General features: G+C 39.9%; 2 protein-coding genes across 3 annotated transcripts; one reads left to right on the forward strand and one right to left on the reverse strand.

Moving 5' to 3' along the window:
* Positions 1-1,604: 1,604 nt before the first annotated feature.
* Positions 1,605-5,707, reverse strand: eef1akmt2 (EEF1A lysine methyltransferase 2). Its single transcript, XM_079363196.1, has 6 exons — positions 5,542-5,707; positions 5,143-5,208; positions 4,926-5,040; positions 4,674-4,781; positions 3,014-3,230; positions 1,605-1,890 (listed from the first exon to the last, which is right to left on the reverse strand). Exons 1-6 carry the CDS (start codon positions 5,652-5,654, stop codon positions 1,793-1,795), a joined length of 717 nt encoding a protein of 238 aa, XP_079219322.1. The 5' UTR covers positions 5,655-5,707; the 3' UTR covers positions 1,605-1,792.
* Positions 5,621-12,847, forward strand: abraxas2 (abraxas 2, BRISC complex subunit). Of its 2 annotated transcripts, none has more exons than XM_079363192.1 (9): positions 5,621-5,707; positions 7,746-7,836; positions 8,577-8,613; positions 9,044-9,110; positions 9,295-9,485; positions 9,946-10,068; positions 11,149-11,233; positions 11,323-11,440; positions 11,878-12,847. In XM_079363192.1, exons 1-9 carry the CDS (start codon positions 5,699-5,701, stop codon positions 12,453-12,455), a joined length of 1,299 nt encoding a protein of 432 aa, XP_079219318.1. In that variant the 5' UTR covers positions 5,621-5,698; the 3' UTR covers positions 12,456-12,847. The 2 variants fall into 2 exon arrangements, with proteins under 2 accessions (XP_079219318.1, XP_079219317.1); XM_079363191.1 differs by lacking the exon at positions 5,621-5,707 and adding an exon at positions 5,716-5,850.
* Positions 12,848-14,847: the final 2,000 nt, after the last annotated feature.

The following is a 14,847-nucleotide window of genomic DNA, read 5'->3' on the forward strand; positions in this document are numbered from 1 at the left end:
GACAGGGGTACATTTACAGTTTAGCTCATTTGAACACAGCAGGACCCACGTTTTATGTTTTTAAATTACTTCATGATGAATGATTATGAAACATGACATATAGAAAATGTTCCAAGTCTTCCTTTGGTTTTAATATTGAAGCCAGTTGAATTACTAAAGGAGTGTAATAGACATACAGTACATGTTTATCTGTCAGCACATGGTGTCCGAACTGACTGATCAAATATACTTCATGACTATAATATATACACATACTTTTAAAGAACTTCTAAAGATTAAAAAAAAAAAAAAGTACAGGACAGGATTCAGAAAAAGTACCGGTACTTAAAAAGCAAATGACTTTATTCTTCCTGTGGAATTTTCTCAGCGACAGGATATGAGTGAGCTACAACAATATCAAATCAATACTTTACCTTCAGTATATGAAAAAATTTAAAACACATTGTGACACAATGAAAAATATTTTAAGACCTGTATATCAACATAGTTCAATACAGTGAGGGTGAATGTCAAACAGAAGTACTGTAGAGGCACAGCTATGCTTTATAGTTAATGGCTTACAGAGATCTCACTTCATGGGAAAATGTCTGAGAGTGCTGTAACGTGGGCATAATATGCACATCCAGGCAGGATATCCAGAGACTTGTAAAATTCCAGGCAGTAATTCTTGTAAAGCTCGTGTGTTTACTCAACGGCGTGCCTCGACATCCACACTCCCCATAGGACAGCTGGCTCAGCTTGCAATTAACATCCAGAGCTTGGCAGTTATTAATGATGCAATTCAGAAAGGAAATGGCAGAAAGGCCTCTCTTCCAACAGACGCTGCGGCCTCCTGTTTATTCAGTATGTCAGAAATCCTTAATCATGCTCCTCAAGGACCCCAAGCTCTGCTGGTTACCAGTTTAACCAATTAGGTTCGTGATATTTGTCACATGGCATGAAAGATGGACGCAATTAATGACCATGTTAGACAGAGCAGTGATTTTCAAACTGGGGGTCAAGACTCTCAACAGGGCCCTTACAAAGTAATTAGAGGGGCTATAAGATGATGTATCGGAGGGGGGAAAATGTGTACATTTATGGTGTGTCCCCTTAGCTCCTGAAACTCTCTTAAGTTTATAAAGAGAAAACATTTCAACTTCTAAAACTTAAACTTATTCAAAACAAAGACAACAGTCTGGCAGAACTGCTACACAAAACCTCTTGAAAAAATAATAGTTTAGTAAGTGTCAGTGAGGTGACGAGTTCACATATGAAAGCCAACAAATGTCAAAAAAAATGTCAAAAGTCATTTAGAGGTAAAAGGTTTCATGTGAAGACATTTCACATTATCTTCAATCTAATTGTTGTTACCTTTCATTGACCAGTTTAGGCATTTAGCATTGTAACTTAATGCACATGTACGATTACAAAAAAAAGTGTGAGATTAATATTGTTCTGAAAGATCGGCCTTGGTTTGGGGGAAAATGACTATTCTATGTATGCATTGACAATGTTTAAAAGTACGGGACGTCTGATGAAAACAGCTTCAGGATGAAAATGTTGAATTGTCTGGGTAAATGCATAACAACTTTATAGCCTAAAACTCACATATGAACAACAGCAACAAAACAAACTGATTTATTTGGTTTAAAAAAACTTACAGTAGTTACACAGTATATGAAATCCATTTGACATTGTTAAACATTATTTAAATATAACTTTTTTTTTGTTTTACAAAGTAACTTCTGAGAAAAACGCTACAGAAGCGATGGGAGAGCAAAAGACCGACAATAGATGGGAGACATTTGACTTATTGTACTCGCTTGAAGATGAGTGCTGCCACAGTGTTGCCTGTCTTGCCTCCAAACTGGAACTTGGGTGTAGGCAACTCCTGCACATACTCGAATCCTGTGAGGCAATACAAATAAAATGTGCAGGTTAAGAAATCCGCATTATGCAAACTAACAGAACGTCAACATGCTGACTTAAACACAGATGCCAAGAATCCTTTCCTGCTGACAGTGGCTACAGAGAGGGTTAGGAGAAGCACTGTGAGTCAAGAACTAGCCATCCACCATCTGTGGTGCTTCCTGGGGCCCGAGTAAAGACAGGCTGTCAGTGTGACAGATGAGCTCCAGGCCCCTTTGGCCCCCTGCAGGTTCTCCAGAGTGAATACACTGAGAGCAGCGACAGCTCCTGGAGGAGTGCCCAAAGTCTGACTTTACAAAGCTGTTGATGCCTGCAGCTCTACAACCTGCCAGGTATCTGTCACTTCTGTTGAAATAAGCCCATGTTTTTTTGACTGAGGGTCAGACAACAATGCACCTAAGTATAGATGATAGAAGATGAAACAAGCCAGGTTGACATAACTGTGTGTAAATCACACAGATGCAAACCTAACCTAAAGGATGAACACATTTTACCCAGTGATTTAATACATTAACAACACAGCAAAAATGCACTAATAGATGTCCTGATGATTCGTTTGTTAAGATTTAATTTGCATTCAGTGCCTGTCACCAAACCCCACAGTGTATAACGTATCTCATCTCAAAACATGAGCAAAGGTCATGTTACATGTATGCATAAAAGTTAACGATCTTCTTCTTTACAGTCTCTTAAGGAGCAATGGAACAACGTACTGCCACCTGCTGATCAATGATATAGCATGAAGCCTTTGGTATAAAGGAATATTAAAGACCTTTTTTGTGTTCCATATGCATCAATATAAATAAAGGACCTAAAAAAAAAAAAAAGACATTAACTGGTGTAAGCAGCCAGAAAGTAATGCTCTCACAAGCACAGTGGCAAGAATCCAATTTGCAGTTTTAATATCTGATCAAAGTTTTAGTTCAAGGATAATTATCTGCATGATTTGGATGACTGTTGGATAGAGTATCAGCCTGAGGTGACTGTTGGAGAGCTCATTTATCTGCCAAGCAAGACTCAAGGAGCGTTTTCATTAAGACATTTGAGAGATTCAACAGACTATTTCTACTACCTAATCATTCATGTAAAGGTTTTGCAGTACCTTCACTAAATCTGTCCAGCAGCTGCTCCTTTGTCCAGTTACAGGAAGTGATGACAAAGAATCCGTTGTTCTTTAGAGCGTCTTTTAGGGCTTTGACATACAATATTTTGCCCTCCCTGGTGTTGTCTGGGTTCAAGCTTATAGCATCAAATGTTCCTTTGTCGATGCAGACATCAAAGTCCTTTAGTTCCCCTTGGCAGTTTAAGAAGTCCAACTCCTTAGATTACAGAAACATTCAGTTAGTACAGCAAAAAGTAAATCAGCAAACCCCTGATGTCTAGTGTTCCGTCACCTGCAGCATCAAGAAAAAAAAAATCTGTGTTTCACCTTAGTGGTTAACTTTAAGACTAAAATCGCAAATGTTGACATTTACAGCAGCACAATCTGTCTTGTTACAAACGACCTGAGTTCAAATTGAAAAGGGAACCTGTTAGATGGAAAAAGTGTGAGGATGCTGAAGGAATGCATGAAAGTGACGTGTCAAAGCAGCAGCAGACAGTGACGAATGTAAATGGAGACAGGCTCGACATAGATTTGAGGACCTTTAATGGAGAGAGCTGACAAGGAAGCTCGAACAACTGGAGACTCCACTCAGGTCTACAAATGCACACCAACACAAGCAAATGCGCACAAATTATTCAGACATTCTGTCGTCCTGAAGTGATGATCAAGATGCCAACTTACCACTTCTTTCTCTCTCACACACACACACAGCACTCTTCCAGTCCAGCTAAGGTCAATATTGACTCTATCTGAAAGCTTTCTGCTCCTGCAAAGCACACGCTATTCCAGCTGTGGTATACATTTGAAATATGTATATGCCCATTTATTGTCCACACAGGAAAAGTCCCTCATCCTTACATCACAAATACAGCGGCATTTAAAGTGGGGTTTTTTTTTGAAAAAGTGTTAGACCCTGCCAATGCATAGGAGTTTTAGGCAGTTTCATGTGAATGGTGGGCAGACTTCCATCACTCCCAATGCCTTCTTCCGATCCGACTCTTCCAAATGGTAAACACAGGAGAGTTACCTCTAATACTCCCAGGCCCACTTTGACTTACAGTTTGCTGAAAGCTATACTGTATTGGCAACTAGTGCTGAATGACAGTTTGTGCCTGACAAATACACCAGCATTTCTCAATTTCAGAAGAATAAGTAGAGTGCATTTAGCAATAATGAGTATACATGAAATAGAAAATAAAATGACCCTTGCAGTTCTAGTAACTTTTTGGAGCTGTAATGAATAATACTACTTTTTTCAAAGGTTTTTTTTTGGAACTTGTATGCCTTCATGTCGAGACAGGGCAATAGATAGAGTCATTAATTGGGAAGACAGAGGAAGGGGAATGCCATGCAGGAATTTGAATGAAACTTGAATTTCCCTCGGGATCAATAAAGTAAGTATCTATCTATCTATCTATCTATCTATCTATCTATCTATCTATCATACTTTCAGTCAGCTGAAGTGAATGCTCCAATTCTACCATAACATTCTCATCTGATTTAATACCCCCCACCCCCCCCCAAAAAAAGGGGAAAAAAGAAATTACAATAACCAAAAGAATTTAGGCAACATGTTGTTCCTTTGGATGTTGTATTTTGTGACACCAGCGTATGTTCAATAGAAGTATAGATTTAATAACAAATGAAGCATACCCACCTTCACAGGGACATCTGTCAAGTCCTCCGCCTTTAAAACACTTTTGGACAACTCGACAGATGCTGGGGAATAATCAACACCAGTCAGATTCCTGTATCCGTGTTTAGCCTTTGAAAAAAAGACAAAGTACAGAGCTCTAAAACAAAAATAGTCTGCTAACAAGTTCAGCTCATTAAAACTAGATGTCATTCACTTTCTATTTTATTAAAGGGTAATGTCACCTTTGTCACATTTACCATCATTTTGACTCACCAGTTCAACTAGAAATGCTCCATTTCCTGTGCCTATGTCCAGGATGGAAGCATCCTCTGGGATATTTGCTGTTTCCATCCATCGCAGCACTCGGCTCATGCTTTCATTACCAAACCTTACAAGAAGAAGCAGGGGAAACAGTGAGTTGACAAACAAGACATAGGCCTATTGTTACAAGATATAAGTTATAAGAACAATGTCCACTTTGAATTATTACCATATCTCACCGACATCCCCTATTTCTCTGAACGTTTCCAGCTCTTGTTGATATGCATCCTCCCAGCTGAGAAAAAAAGACACAACTCTAGGTTTATGAAGCTTTCAATGAAACAATCTCTTTTGTTTAGTGTTACAGCTAAAAGGCAAAGTAACAACACTACAACACGCTTACTGTTGTGTTAGGATGGAAAAAGCTATGTTGGTACCAGACAGTACCATAGGTCGTGTTGACTTAACACTTTGCAGAACCCTCTAAAACATATGCTGAAAATGTTATAGCGTTTAGACAGCGAGATTTTTTTAGTAGCTGTGCTGAGACTATGGCGGGGTCTGACGAGAATAACAAACCATCCTAAACTACTGTTAGCATCGCAGCTATTTACACAAAAACACTCACTACTCTTTCGTCCCAAGTTTCGAAGTCCCAAAATCACTATCTGGGCATCTGTCTTCCTCTGGGTCCGAGTTATTTCCACCACAGCCACGTGGGTTTTCAGGGTCTTCTTCCATTCTGGAGAGAGAAGGCTGTCAAGTCGACGCCTACATTTCCCACAATGCTTTGGGCGAGAGGCGAGCGCTTGTGCTCGACACATCGGGAAGGGGGGGCGTCGGAATTGATGGGGATGTTTCCATCATGGCGGCATCCATTTCAGGTTATACTTTTAGTTCTGTGTGTTATCACAGCGCCAACAGCAACTCCGATCATGTAAGTGTTTTAAATTATGTTGACGAGCTGGTGTGCAATAAGCGTCCACGGCTTTGCGATCTGTCAGGTTGTTCATCAACGCCATTAGTTTGTGTTGTTTTCCTGTGTCATCATCCTGTTGCTGGCTAGCTAGTTTTGGTTCCGTCTATTAACCGGCTCGATCAGTAAAGCTAAAGGTTCAGAAAGCTACGACTATTCATTTTAGGGCGATTTATTGTGTTGGGGATGAACCTTTGTTACGACAACAACAACAGGAAGTAACAGTCATTAATACCTGTTATTTAGATCTGGGACATGCTCTCTGCAAAGTTTTAGTTTCAGGAAATACTCAGTGGTTAGCTTCTTAGCATGTTAGCAGAACATTCAATGCAAGTTACTTCCGTGTTTTGGTACTTCAGTAATCTGCAGGCACTTCGAGCTTTTGAACTCAAAGCAGTGTTGTGTGTCATCTAAATATGAAAACAAATGAACCAGTAACTACCCTATAACGTGCCATTGGACCTGCTTATTTTTGTGTTGCTATATTAGCTTGTTAGCCTCATTGCTAATGCTTGCTGCATTTCAGTTAACACCGGCTAACAACATAAAAACATGTTTCTTAGTATTCTCTTCAGCTTGTTTGAGAAGTGGGAAACGATCAGGGAGAGACATGTGTTGTTGTCATCGTATAGTAAAGAGACTATTTAGAAACATATTGATGGAGAGTTGCTGTTTCCATGCCTGTTCCTCCTGTCACAAGTTTAAGCTGGGTCCATCAGAAATACTCGTCTGCTCACATTCCTGACAGAAGTAACCCAGCACTTTAAAACTTACAGTGATGACTGAAGACCGATTTGAACAGCTCGATTCACTCCCATAACATGTAACACAATAGTTATGATTCACTCTGATACTTTATATATAATCCATCTCCTGCTCACCATTTATTTTAAGATAATTAGTTAATGTTATTTATGTCATACTTTTGTTATTGTGTCTATTTATTTATATTATATTTTTATACTTATATCTATACATTGCACTCTACAGTATAATATTGATATACTGTTATCATACTATTGTTGTTATATATTTATATTCTATACATTGCACAGACGTAGATAACTCAATATTGTATCTATTGCACTATATTATATTATATTGTATTTATGTTACTCTTTTATTTGTTTTTTGACTTTTTTTATTTCTGTATTGCTGCTGCTACAATGCCCGAATTTCCTCATCGGGTTCAATAAAGGAATATCTTATTTGATAGGAATGTAACGATTCACTAAACTCACAATAATGAGGTCACAATACGACTCTCTCACAATTTCCTTTCCAAAACGAGACTGAATTATGACTGAATATGTTTCCTTTAAGGGTTTCAAACCCGCTTGTCAGTGTGGTTTGGCCTTTTAATGTTTTTTTCTCTCAACAAGGGGAGGTGATCGGAGCTTCTTATTGTGGTGTCATGAAATGCTGCGTCATGTTGGTTGTGCTGTTTGTGTAGTCTTCTTGCAATATTTGCAAACACAGTTTTTCTCTGTTATCTTCTCACCCCTTTTATGTTCTGTCTTGGGGAAGCCAAAATAATTCCACACCTTCGATTTGAAAGACGGTGGAGCGTCCTCAATTTTCAATTCTTGCTCTGCAGCTGCCAGTCGTCTCTGCTCTGTGCTGCTGAAGCTCGTTTTGTTATTGCGATTCATTTTTTAGAGTACTGATGTGAACTGTGACACATTTGAATTGATTTATCACAATTTTACGATTCATCTCTACGTCCTTATTATCTGTTAATTTAATGTATAGAATCCTATAAAGAGAGCAAATATGATAATATTAAAAAAATAAAGAAAATCCAATCTTTACATGTGTAATCTCTCCCTCACCTCAGTTTTTGTGTATTTGCACAGGAGGGCTTCCTATTAGGAGAAGTAAGGCAAGAAGAGACTGTCAGCATCAGTGACACACAGATCAGCACGGCAGAATTGATCCAGGTAGTAGGTAAGCCCTAAATCACACCCAGCAGTCACTGAACTCGACATGCTAGCTTGCTAGCTACACTTGCGCTTGGCTTAGAGGCATGGCACCATAAGTTCAGAGGGGTCTGCAAGCACGTACCACCCAGGGGCCAGAACCATGCAAAACACTACTGTCACTTCAGAATCACACATCTCCCAACACCATGATGCATTTGGAAATTATTATTTTCAACGTACTGCTATAAATTCTTTCATTTTATCTTATGTTATTTAATGACTGTATACATGTATCTTGTCCATAACATTTTATTATTAGGTGTCTCTTTGAGATGACAGTACTGTAGTTTGATCCCATTTCTTCTGATACCAGTAAGAACACAAAGATCAAGAAGTTTACAAGATTACAGGTCATTTTTACTAAAGACAGAATTAACCATCCCACCCAAACATCTCCTTCCTTTAGTCTTATTGAGAAAAGCATGCTACAGTGCAGTTAATCATTAAGTGTAACTGTGATGAAAATAATCCAGTCTAGAAAAAAAGTTTTCTTATTGTGAAGACGTTTGAAAAATAAAAACAGTCGTTACATTTATAGAGCCATCCCAAGGACAGGCTTCCTGATGTCATGTCGCTTTAAGAAACAATACGTTTTGGTGCTATCAGTTGTTATTGTCAGGGTTCCACATTAATCTTCCTCTTTCATTATGCCTTTATCAATAATGCTGTCGAACTTAAACATCTCTCCTTGTGTTTCTCCAACAGAAATCCATAACCATGATCCTTGTGCACAGTTGTTTAGGTAAGATAAAAATGTTTTTTTCTATCGTTATTAGTTAGCAATGATGTGGTGGTAATGCTGGCATAAACTTATTAATAGAATTAAAGTAAAAATCAAGAGCTTCTTTGTCCAGTGGGTGTCGAGAAGCGGCTGTTATTGAGAGCGCTAAGCTTTTCTAAGTCAGTGAAACCTTTACCTCTGTGCAGAGAAGCTTGTTTCTTCTTCGTGATGCGTCTCTTATAAATGTTATTCATTTAAGTGGATACATCATTTCAGCCTAATTTCCTTTTTGGTTATGGATGATGAGATAATTTGACATTGGACAGTAGATGGCCCCATCTGACAAGCTCGGGTGATGGAAGTAGGCCACAGCAGAGGACGAATAGGAACATGATGAATGTGCTTTGACTCACTGTATTTTTTTTATTTTATTTTTTTTCCCTCTCTCCAGCTTTTATGACTACGCAGGCAAAATCAATGAAGAAGGTCTCAACAGTATACTTAAAGATAGGCGGAAAGTAAGTGAAATGATTTGCTAAGTTGTAAACATACATCAAGTCTTTGTAATGGAGCGCTCTGATCACTTTTAATCAATGGGTACACTGACTGACTGTCTTAAAATGTTTTTCTAGAAACGTTATAGTATTTAAGTTGACGTATTTGGATAAAACAAAAAGATTAAATGTCTGTCTGTGTGTGTAGAACGTCATTGGTTGGTACCGGTTCAGGAGGAACACGCAGCAGCAGATGTCCTTCAGGGAACAGATCATCCACAAACAGCTGACTCAGCTGCTCGGTGTGCCCGACCTCGTCTTCCTTCTTTTCAGCTTCATCTCAACCGCTAACAGCTCAACACACGCGCTGGAGTATGTGCTCTTCAGACCTAACCACAGGTAATGACAGCAGACGGACCTACAGGGGGCAAAAAACCTGTGTTCCACTCCTGTTGAACAGGACGGATCTTGTTGGACAAAGTTTTAACAACAAAACACAAATATTCACCCTTAAAAGCATTTCAATGGTTTGAATTATAATTTTAAAAATGTCAGTGTTTTCTCCATTAGCAACATCAGTTTAGTTCCTCGCCATGTGTTACCAGATATAATAATGCGCCATGTAAAGTTTGAAAGTATGTTTGGCCAGATTAGGAACCAGTATTAAATCGTTAGTATCAGGAAGGAATGATATATCATTCTCCTGGTTTAGTATTAAGATAATGAATAAAAGGTTTAACCCAGAATCCTTCACGTTCGTGTCGATAACAGTTGAATATGGAGTAGTTGTATGGTGGTGTTGGTCTTCCTGTAAAAGTCTGCCTTTGTTTGACAGTGCTTATTTGTCGTCTGCACTCAGTAGGTACAACCAGAGGATCACCCTCACGATCCCAAACCTCGGCAACACGAGCCAGCAGGAATACAAAGTCTCCTCAGTGCCCAACACCTCACTTAACTACACCCAGGTCATTAAAGAGCATGGGTAAGATTTTTTGTTTTTTACTTCTATTCTTACTTTTTTGGACCCTGGTGGTTTGAGTTCAAATCCTTGTCTTCTCTGGAGTTGCAGCAGCCACCTGTTTGTACTGGGGCCTGACCGATGTAAGGGGCCTGACCGATGTAACAATATTGGGGAGAAAAAAATCTGATACAGTCAGATTGATATAAACATTTATTGCGCTCTCTGCTGGTGAAAGAGAACTGCTAGCGTACTACTGTGAAACTCAAATGAAATGCTATTTGACAGGGGAATAAATCAAGTGATATGAGCACACGTCTGTGATAACATCCGCTGATACAGATCGTCACTGGATATGCTAATACTGGCCGATTAATTGATAAGGCTGTAGTTTTTACAGCTTCACCTTCAGGTCATATAATGTGCAACATCGCACTCTCCTACTGCTGCCTCAGTCAGGAGACGCTTCTCTTTATTAGCTTCATAAAATGCCCTTCTCACAGAGGTACAGCATGTTCGGCAATATGTGATTGTTAACATGCGTTTAAATGTGCCTGACTCCAGACGAAAGGTGGTATGTAACAGTCTAAACATAGAGCCAATCATTGCTGGGGTAGAAGGGTTGAGTACTTTGTGTCAGCGTCTTCGATGCTGAAGGGTGTTTTTGCAGGGCTCGTCTCTGAAGCATCATTCTTTTTCTTTTTCTTTTTTTTTTTCGAAACTCTATTTACCCCCGTGGAGCAATTCATACACCAAGCGGTCGACTACAGGAGCAGCGACCCGCATACAGAAAGGGGAGCAATTTGGGGTTAAGCGTCCTGCCCAAGGACGCATCAGACATGTTGCTCGCAACCCTCGACCTTCTGGTTTAAAAGACGACGACACTACCCACTGAGCCACAGCCGCCACACTTTTTTTTTTTTTTTTTTTTTTTTTTTTTTTTGTTAGTGACTGAAGTGGAATATTTCATGTGCAACATGTCTTTACTCTACTGACATCTTGTGATCTGAACTCTTGATTGATCAGAGGGCTGGGTTTCTTCCTTTTACTCTCACACATATCTTAAATGATGTAACTGATACATGATCGTGAATGTGTTTCCAGGGCTGAATTCTTTGACAAAGACGGTGTGATGAAGGATATCCGAACAATATTCCAAGTATACAGCGCACTACAAGATAAAGTGCAGGTGAGTAGAATCACACGTAACACATTGCAAATGACTTAAAGTGGGCCTTCCAATTCTACGTGTTTTGAACCTGTTTGTCTTGTTTTTAGGCTGTGTGTGGGGAGGTCGAACAAAGTGAGCGAGTGAGGGAGAAAATCCAAGAGGATGTGAACAAACTCAAACAACAAATTGCTCTCAGGAAACGCAAGACTGCAGAAGAAGAGAGAAGTCAGTACCTGTTCTTCATTTCTTTGTTTATTTTTGTTCATCTTCTTCTCCCGGGCCGTGGATGGAGTCCGAAAGCAGGGAGAGGCAGAGTGGTGAAAGGAGCCACAGGTTGGACTCAAACCTGAGGCGCCTACTTGGAACACTACAGCCTCTGTACATGGGGAACGAGCACTAACCACTAGGCCACCAGCGCCCCAGTTCTTAATTTAGTACACTGGCATTATGTGATTGATTTTAATGTTTGCAGTGCTTCATATCTATTACAAACAGTAAAGAAGATAAATATTCATCTGAGGTTTTTTATCTCTTCATTCTTTGTTTGATACTCCCTTCCTCTGCCCATTTTAAATATTCGATCCCTCGACTGGTTAAACTTGATGTCCTCTGATTTTATTCGCTCGCTTTTTAAAAAAAAAAACTTTTTTCATGTTCCGCAGGGCTCCGCGAGTCCCAAAATGCCGACTCCCATCACACTTCCGAGGAGAACACAGACCCGTCTGAGGCTTCTTCTCAGTCCAGGATCTCTTTCCACACTCCTCCTGCCCCCGAGCGGCCCAGTACCTCACCTAACCCCCCATCTTACACTGACCTCTTGACCCAGGATGACTCTCTGCCCTCCTCTTCTTCCCCACCCACAAGCGCCGCTCTCCTGCCTCGGCCCCAAGCTGTGGGCTCTCCCGGACACCCCACCCCAGGCCCGCCGGGGATCGGCCTGGGCATTGGGCTGGGCCTGGGCCTTGGCGCCAGCTCGAATCCTGTCACCACTCCCAGCAGCCCGTACCTTGGCAATGGTGATGGATCAAGCTCTGACTCATTAGACAGACAAGCTGCAGGGCAGGAGGATGATGACGATGAAGAGGATGATGATGATGAGGAAGATGAGGACAGTAGCGAATATGAGAACTTATTGAGCGAGGCACCTCACCTGCCGTTGGTCTCTGCTAGTGTTTTAGCGCAAGGTCGACCTGCTGCACTGAGTCCTGATGGAGACGCCTGTGGCTCCCAGACCACATAGAAATATGCCACAGGGTGTGTACAGGACACAAATTAGTGACACACCTTGAGAGGTTGGCATCTCAAGCAATCAAAGATAGACAAATATAGACAAAAGAAGTGCCAGTCCTGAAAGTGAAAAAGGCATGCACAGGTGGTGTCCCGCTGTGAGTATTTCTCTTCGTCTTAGTCTGTTCTCCAATTAAAGGGGAAACTTTGCTAGGCTTTCTGTGATTCTCACAAGGGGGAAAAGGCATCTAAATTCATTGTTTTCTTTTTGAAATGGGGTGAGTCTTGATACTCTAGTTTGGATGTGTGTGGTTCCAGGGTTGGAAATAGATTTTACAGAGACATTTATGCCAACAGGTTGGCAAACTGGCTCTCTGAAAGACAGGCCTCACTCCATTCTTTTTTTTTTTTTTTTTTTTTTTTTTTTTTAATGTTTCACATTGACTCCAAGCACTCAATCTTCTGTCACCTCTTGCACATTTATTTTGACCTTCCTTTAATCAATCTTAGAAAATGAACGGGACCGTGTTTTGCAGCCTTCAAACAATTTTTAAAGTGAAACGGGCAAATGGTCATTAAGGTCTTGCGTTTTATTTTGGGAAAAAAAGAAAAGAGATATATTTGAATATTAGAGTTTATTTTACATGCACATTTTTAAAGTTGATTTTGGACTTATGTTCTTTTCAACGTTCCACAGTTTTCATTAATCATACAGTTGCCTATTTAAATGATGAACAATAGATTTCAAACTAAATTTACTCTGCCACTTCTTTAATGGGTGCTTTATATATATATATATATATATACTATATATATGTGTGTGTATATATATATATATATATGTATATATACACACAGTATATATATATTTTGTTGATTAACAGTTAATCCAATTTGACTGACAAGAACGTCAATGTCTTGTTTCTCTTGGATAACACTGAAACTGTATGCGCTTTGCTGCACTTAACAAAATCTAAGATTTCTTTTTAATTGTGCTTTACCAATGCTGAGATGTTGTTCCACTTTGAGTCGTCCTTTCACCACCCTGAGCCAAACTGGGCTCAGCTATTTATGTGTCGTTCGGGGTTCACAGGGCAAACACAATGTACTGTAGCTTTACTAACCAGATGCTTAAGGTTCCCTTTCTGCTGCTGCAACCGAGAGAGCTACCACTAAAAAACAAAACAAAACTGCATCTGTCTGTCTCTTCTTCTTCACATAAAAAACTTGGCTGCTACTTCTTCACAGTGCTGGTTGTCTCCAAATCTACTGACAATGATCGTATAACCACTTGAAGTTCACTTCTCACTGAGTCTTTCTCTGTTTAAGTCATTAAGGAAGGCTGATAACAGGCCTCATGTATCCTGGCCGGGTCGGGTCATTGTTGCGTGCATGGACCTGGATAATGTGACGAAACATTGTAACCTTGCTTCAGTTTACAGTGCCTTCCACTCAGGGCAGTTTCTGTCTGCACGTAGAACACATTCACTGATCTCTTTTATTTAAGGGTTTAACATTTTTTGCTTCTTTTTTTTTTTCTCACTTGTACGTCTCCTTTCTCATGTTGTTCTCTTCTGTCTACCTGAAAAAATCTTTCCTAAAGCTATTTCTTCCTTTTTACTTTCACCGATGACATCTAAGTGGACCTGATTGCAGCTGTTGCTTTGCTTGCTTCATCGTTTGAAACTGGAATTTTAACTATAAAGTCAAAAGGAATCTGCTTTCAACTGATACTTTCAGCTAAGGAGAGTGGGTAATCATGAGCATGACAGACATGCAGATTTTTTTCTTTTTTTTTTTTCTTCTAATTCTGGCCCGTTTGAAAAGATTTTCAGTGATTGAGTGCTGGATGCAGGACGCCCTCCTTGCACGAGCTGGTCGGCTCTGGACACCGCATGGACAGACCTCTGCACAGCACATGCAGGATGTCTCACATCCACAGGTTTCACTCTGTTTGGAAAGTAGGGCATTTTTTGTGGTGAGGGAAGGTTTTTGCCTTGTGAACAATCTCTGCTTTATATACACAGTTTGTTTGTATGTAATATGATTTGCCTTTGGGTCATTAAATTTGCCCTGATGTGTTATGCCAATGCATCACTTCGGGAACTGGCACTAAAAGTGTTACTAAATAATCACCAACAGTGACACAATCACACAGTTTGAAGACACCAGAAAATCAGTTTGTTAGGAGTATGGTTTCCTTTGAGTACTGGAATATAATAAAGAAATGTTTAATGAATGTATCGTAGGCGGAGGGCGTAGCATTTAAACAGCACTTACTGTATTTGCTTGTTTCAGTTGAGTGTTGTGGTGGTATAGAGCAGCAGTTCTAAATGTTTCTCCTCCTCCTCTTTATCCTGGTCCTCAGTCCCTGAATGATTGCCTATTCAATGTCTTTATTTCTG

This window comes from Symphodus melops, assembly GCF_947650265.1.
Source record: "Symphodus melops genome assembly, chromosome: 15".
Classification (NCBI taxonomy): Eukaryota; Metazoa; Chordata; class Actinopteri; order Labriformes; family Labridae; genus Symphodus; species Symphodus melops.

What these genes read in the sequence shown, in the direction of transcription:
- eef1akmt2 (XM_079363196.1), bottom strand. Translation starts at nt 5,654, where the DNA reads ATGGAAGAAGACCCTGAAAACCCACGTGGCTGTGGTGGAAATAACTCG. An exon ending in GGGGATGTCGGTGAGATATG is followed by an intron (nt 5,041 to 5,142) that starts GTAATAATTCAA and finishes TCTTCTTGTAAG; the next exon opens with GTTTGGTAATGAAAGCATGA. An exon ending in GAGCATTTCTAGTTGAACTG is followed by an intron (nt 4,782 to 4,925) that starts GTGAGTCAAAAT and finishes TTTTTTTCAAAG; the next exon opens with GCTAAACACGGATACAGGAA.
- abraxas2 (XM_079363191.1), top strand. Translation starts at nt 5,779, where the DNA reads ATGGCGGCATCCATTTCAGGTTATACTTTTAGTTCTGTGTGTTATCAC. An exon ending in CCAACAGCAACTCCGATCAT is followed by an intron (nt 5,851 to 7,745) that starts GTAAGTGTTTTA and finishes GTATTTGCACAG; the next exon opens with GAGGGCTTCCTATTAGGAGA. An exon ending in TACTTAAAGATAGGCGGAAA is followed by an intron (nt 9,111 to 9,294) that starts GTAAGTGAAATG and finishes CTGTGTGTGTAG; the next exon opens with AACGTCATTGGTTGGTACCG.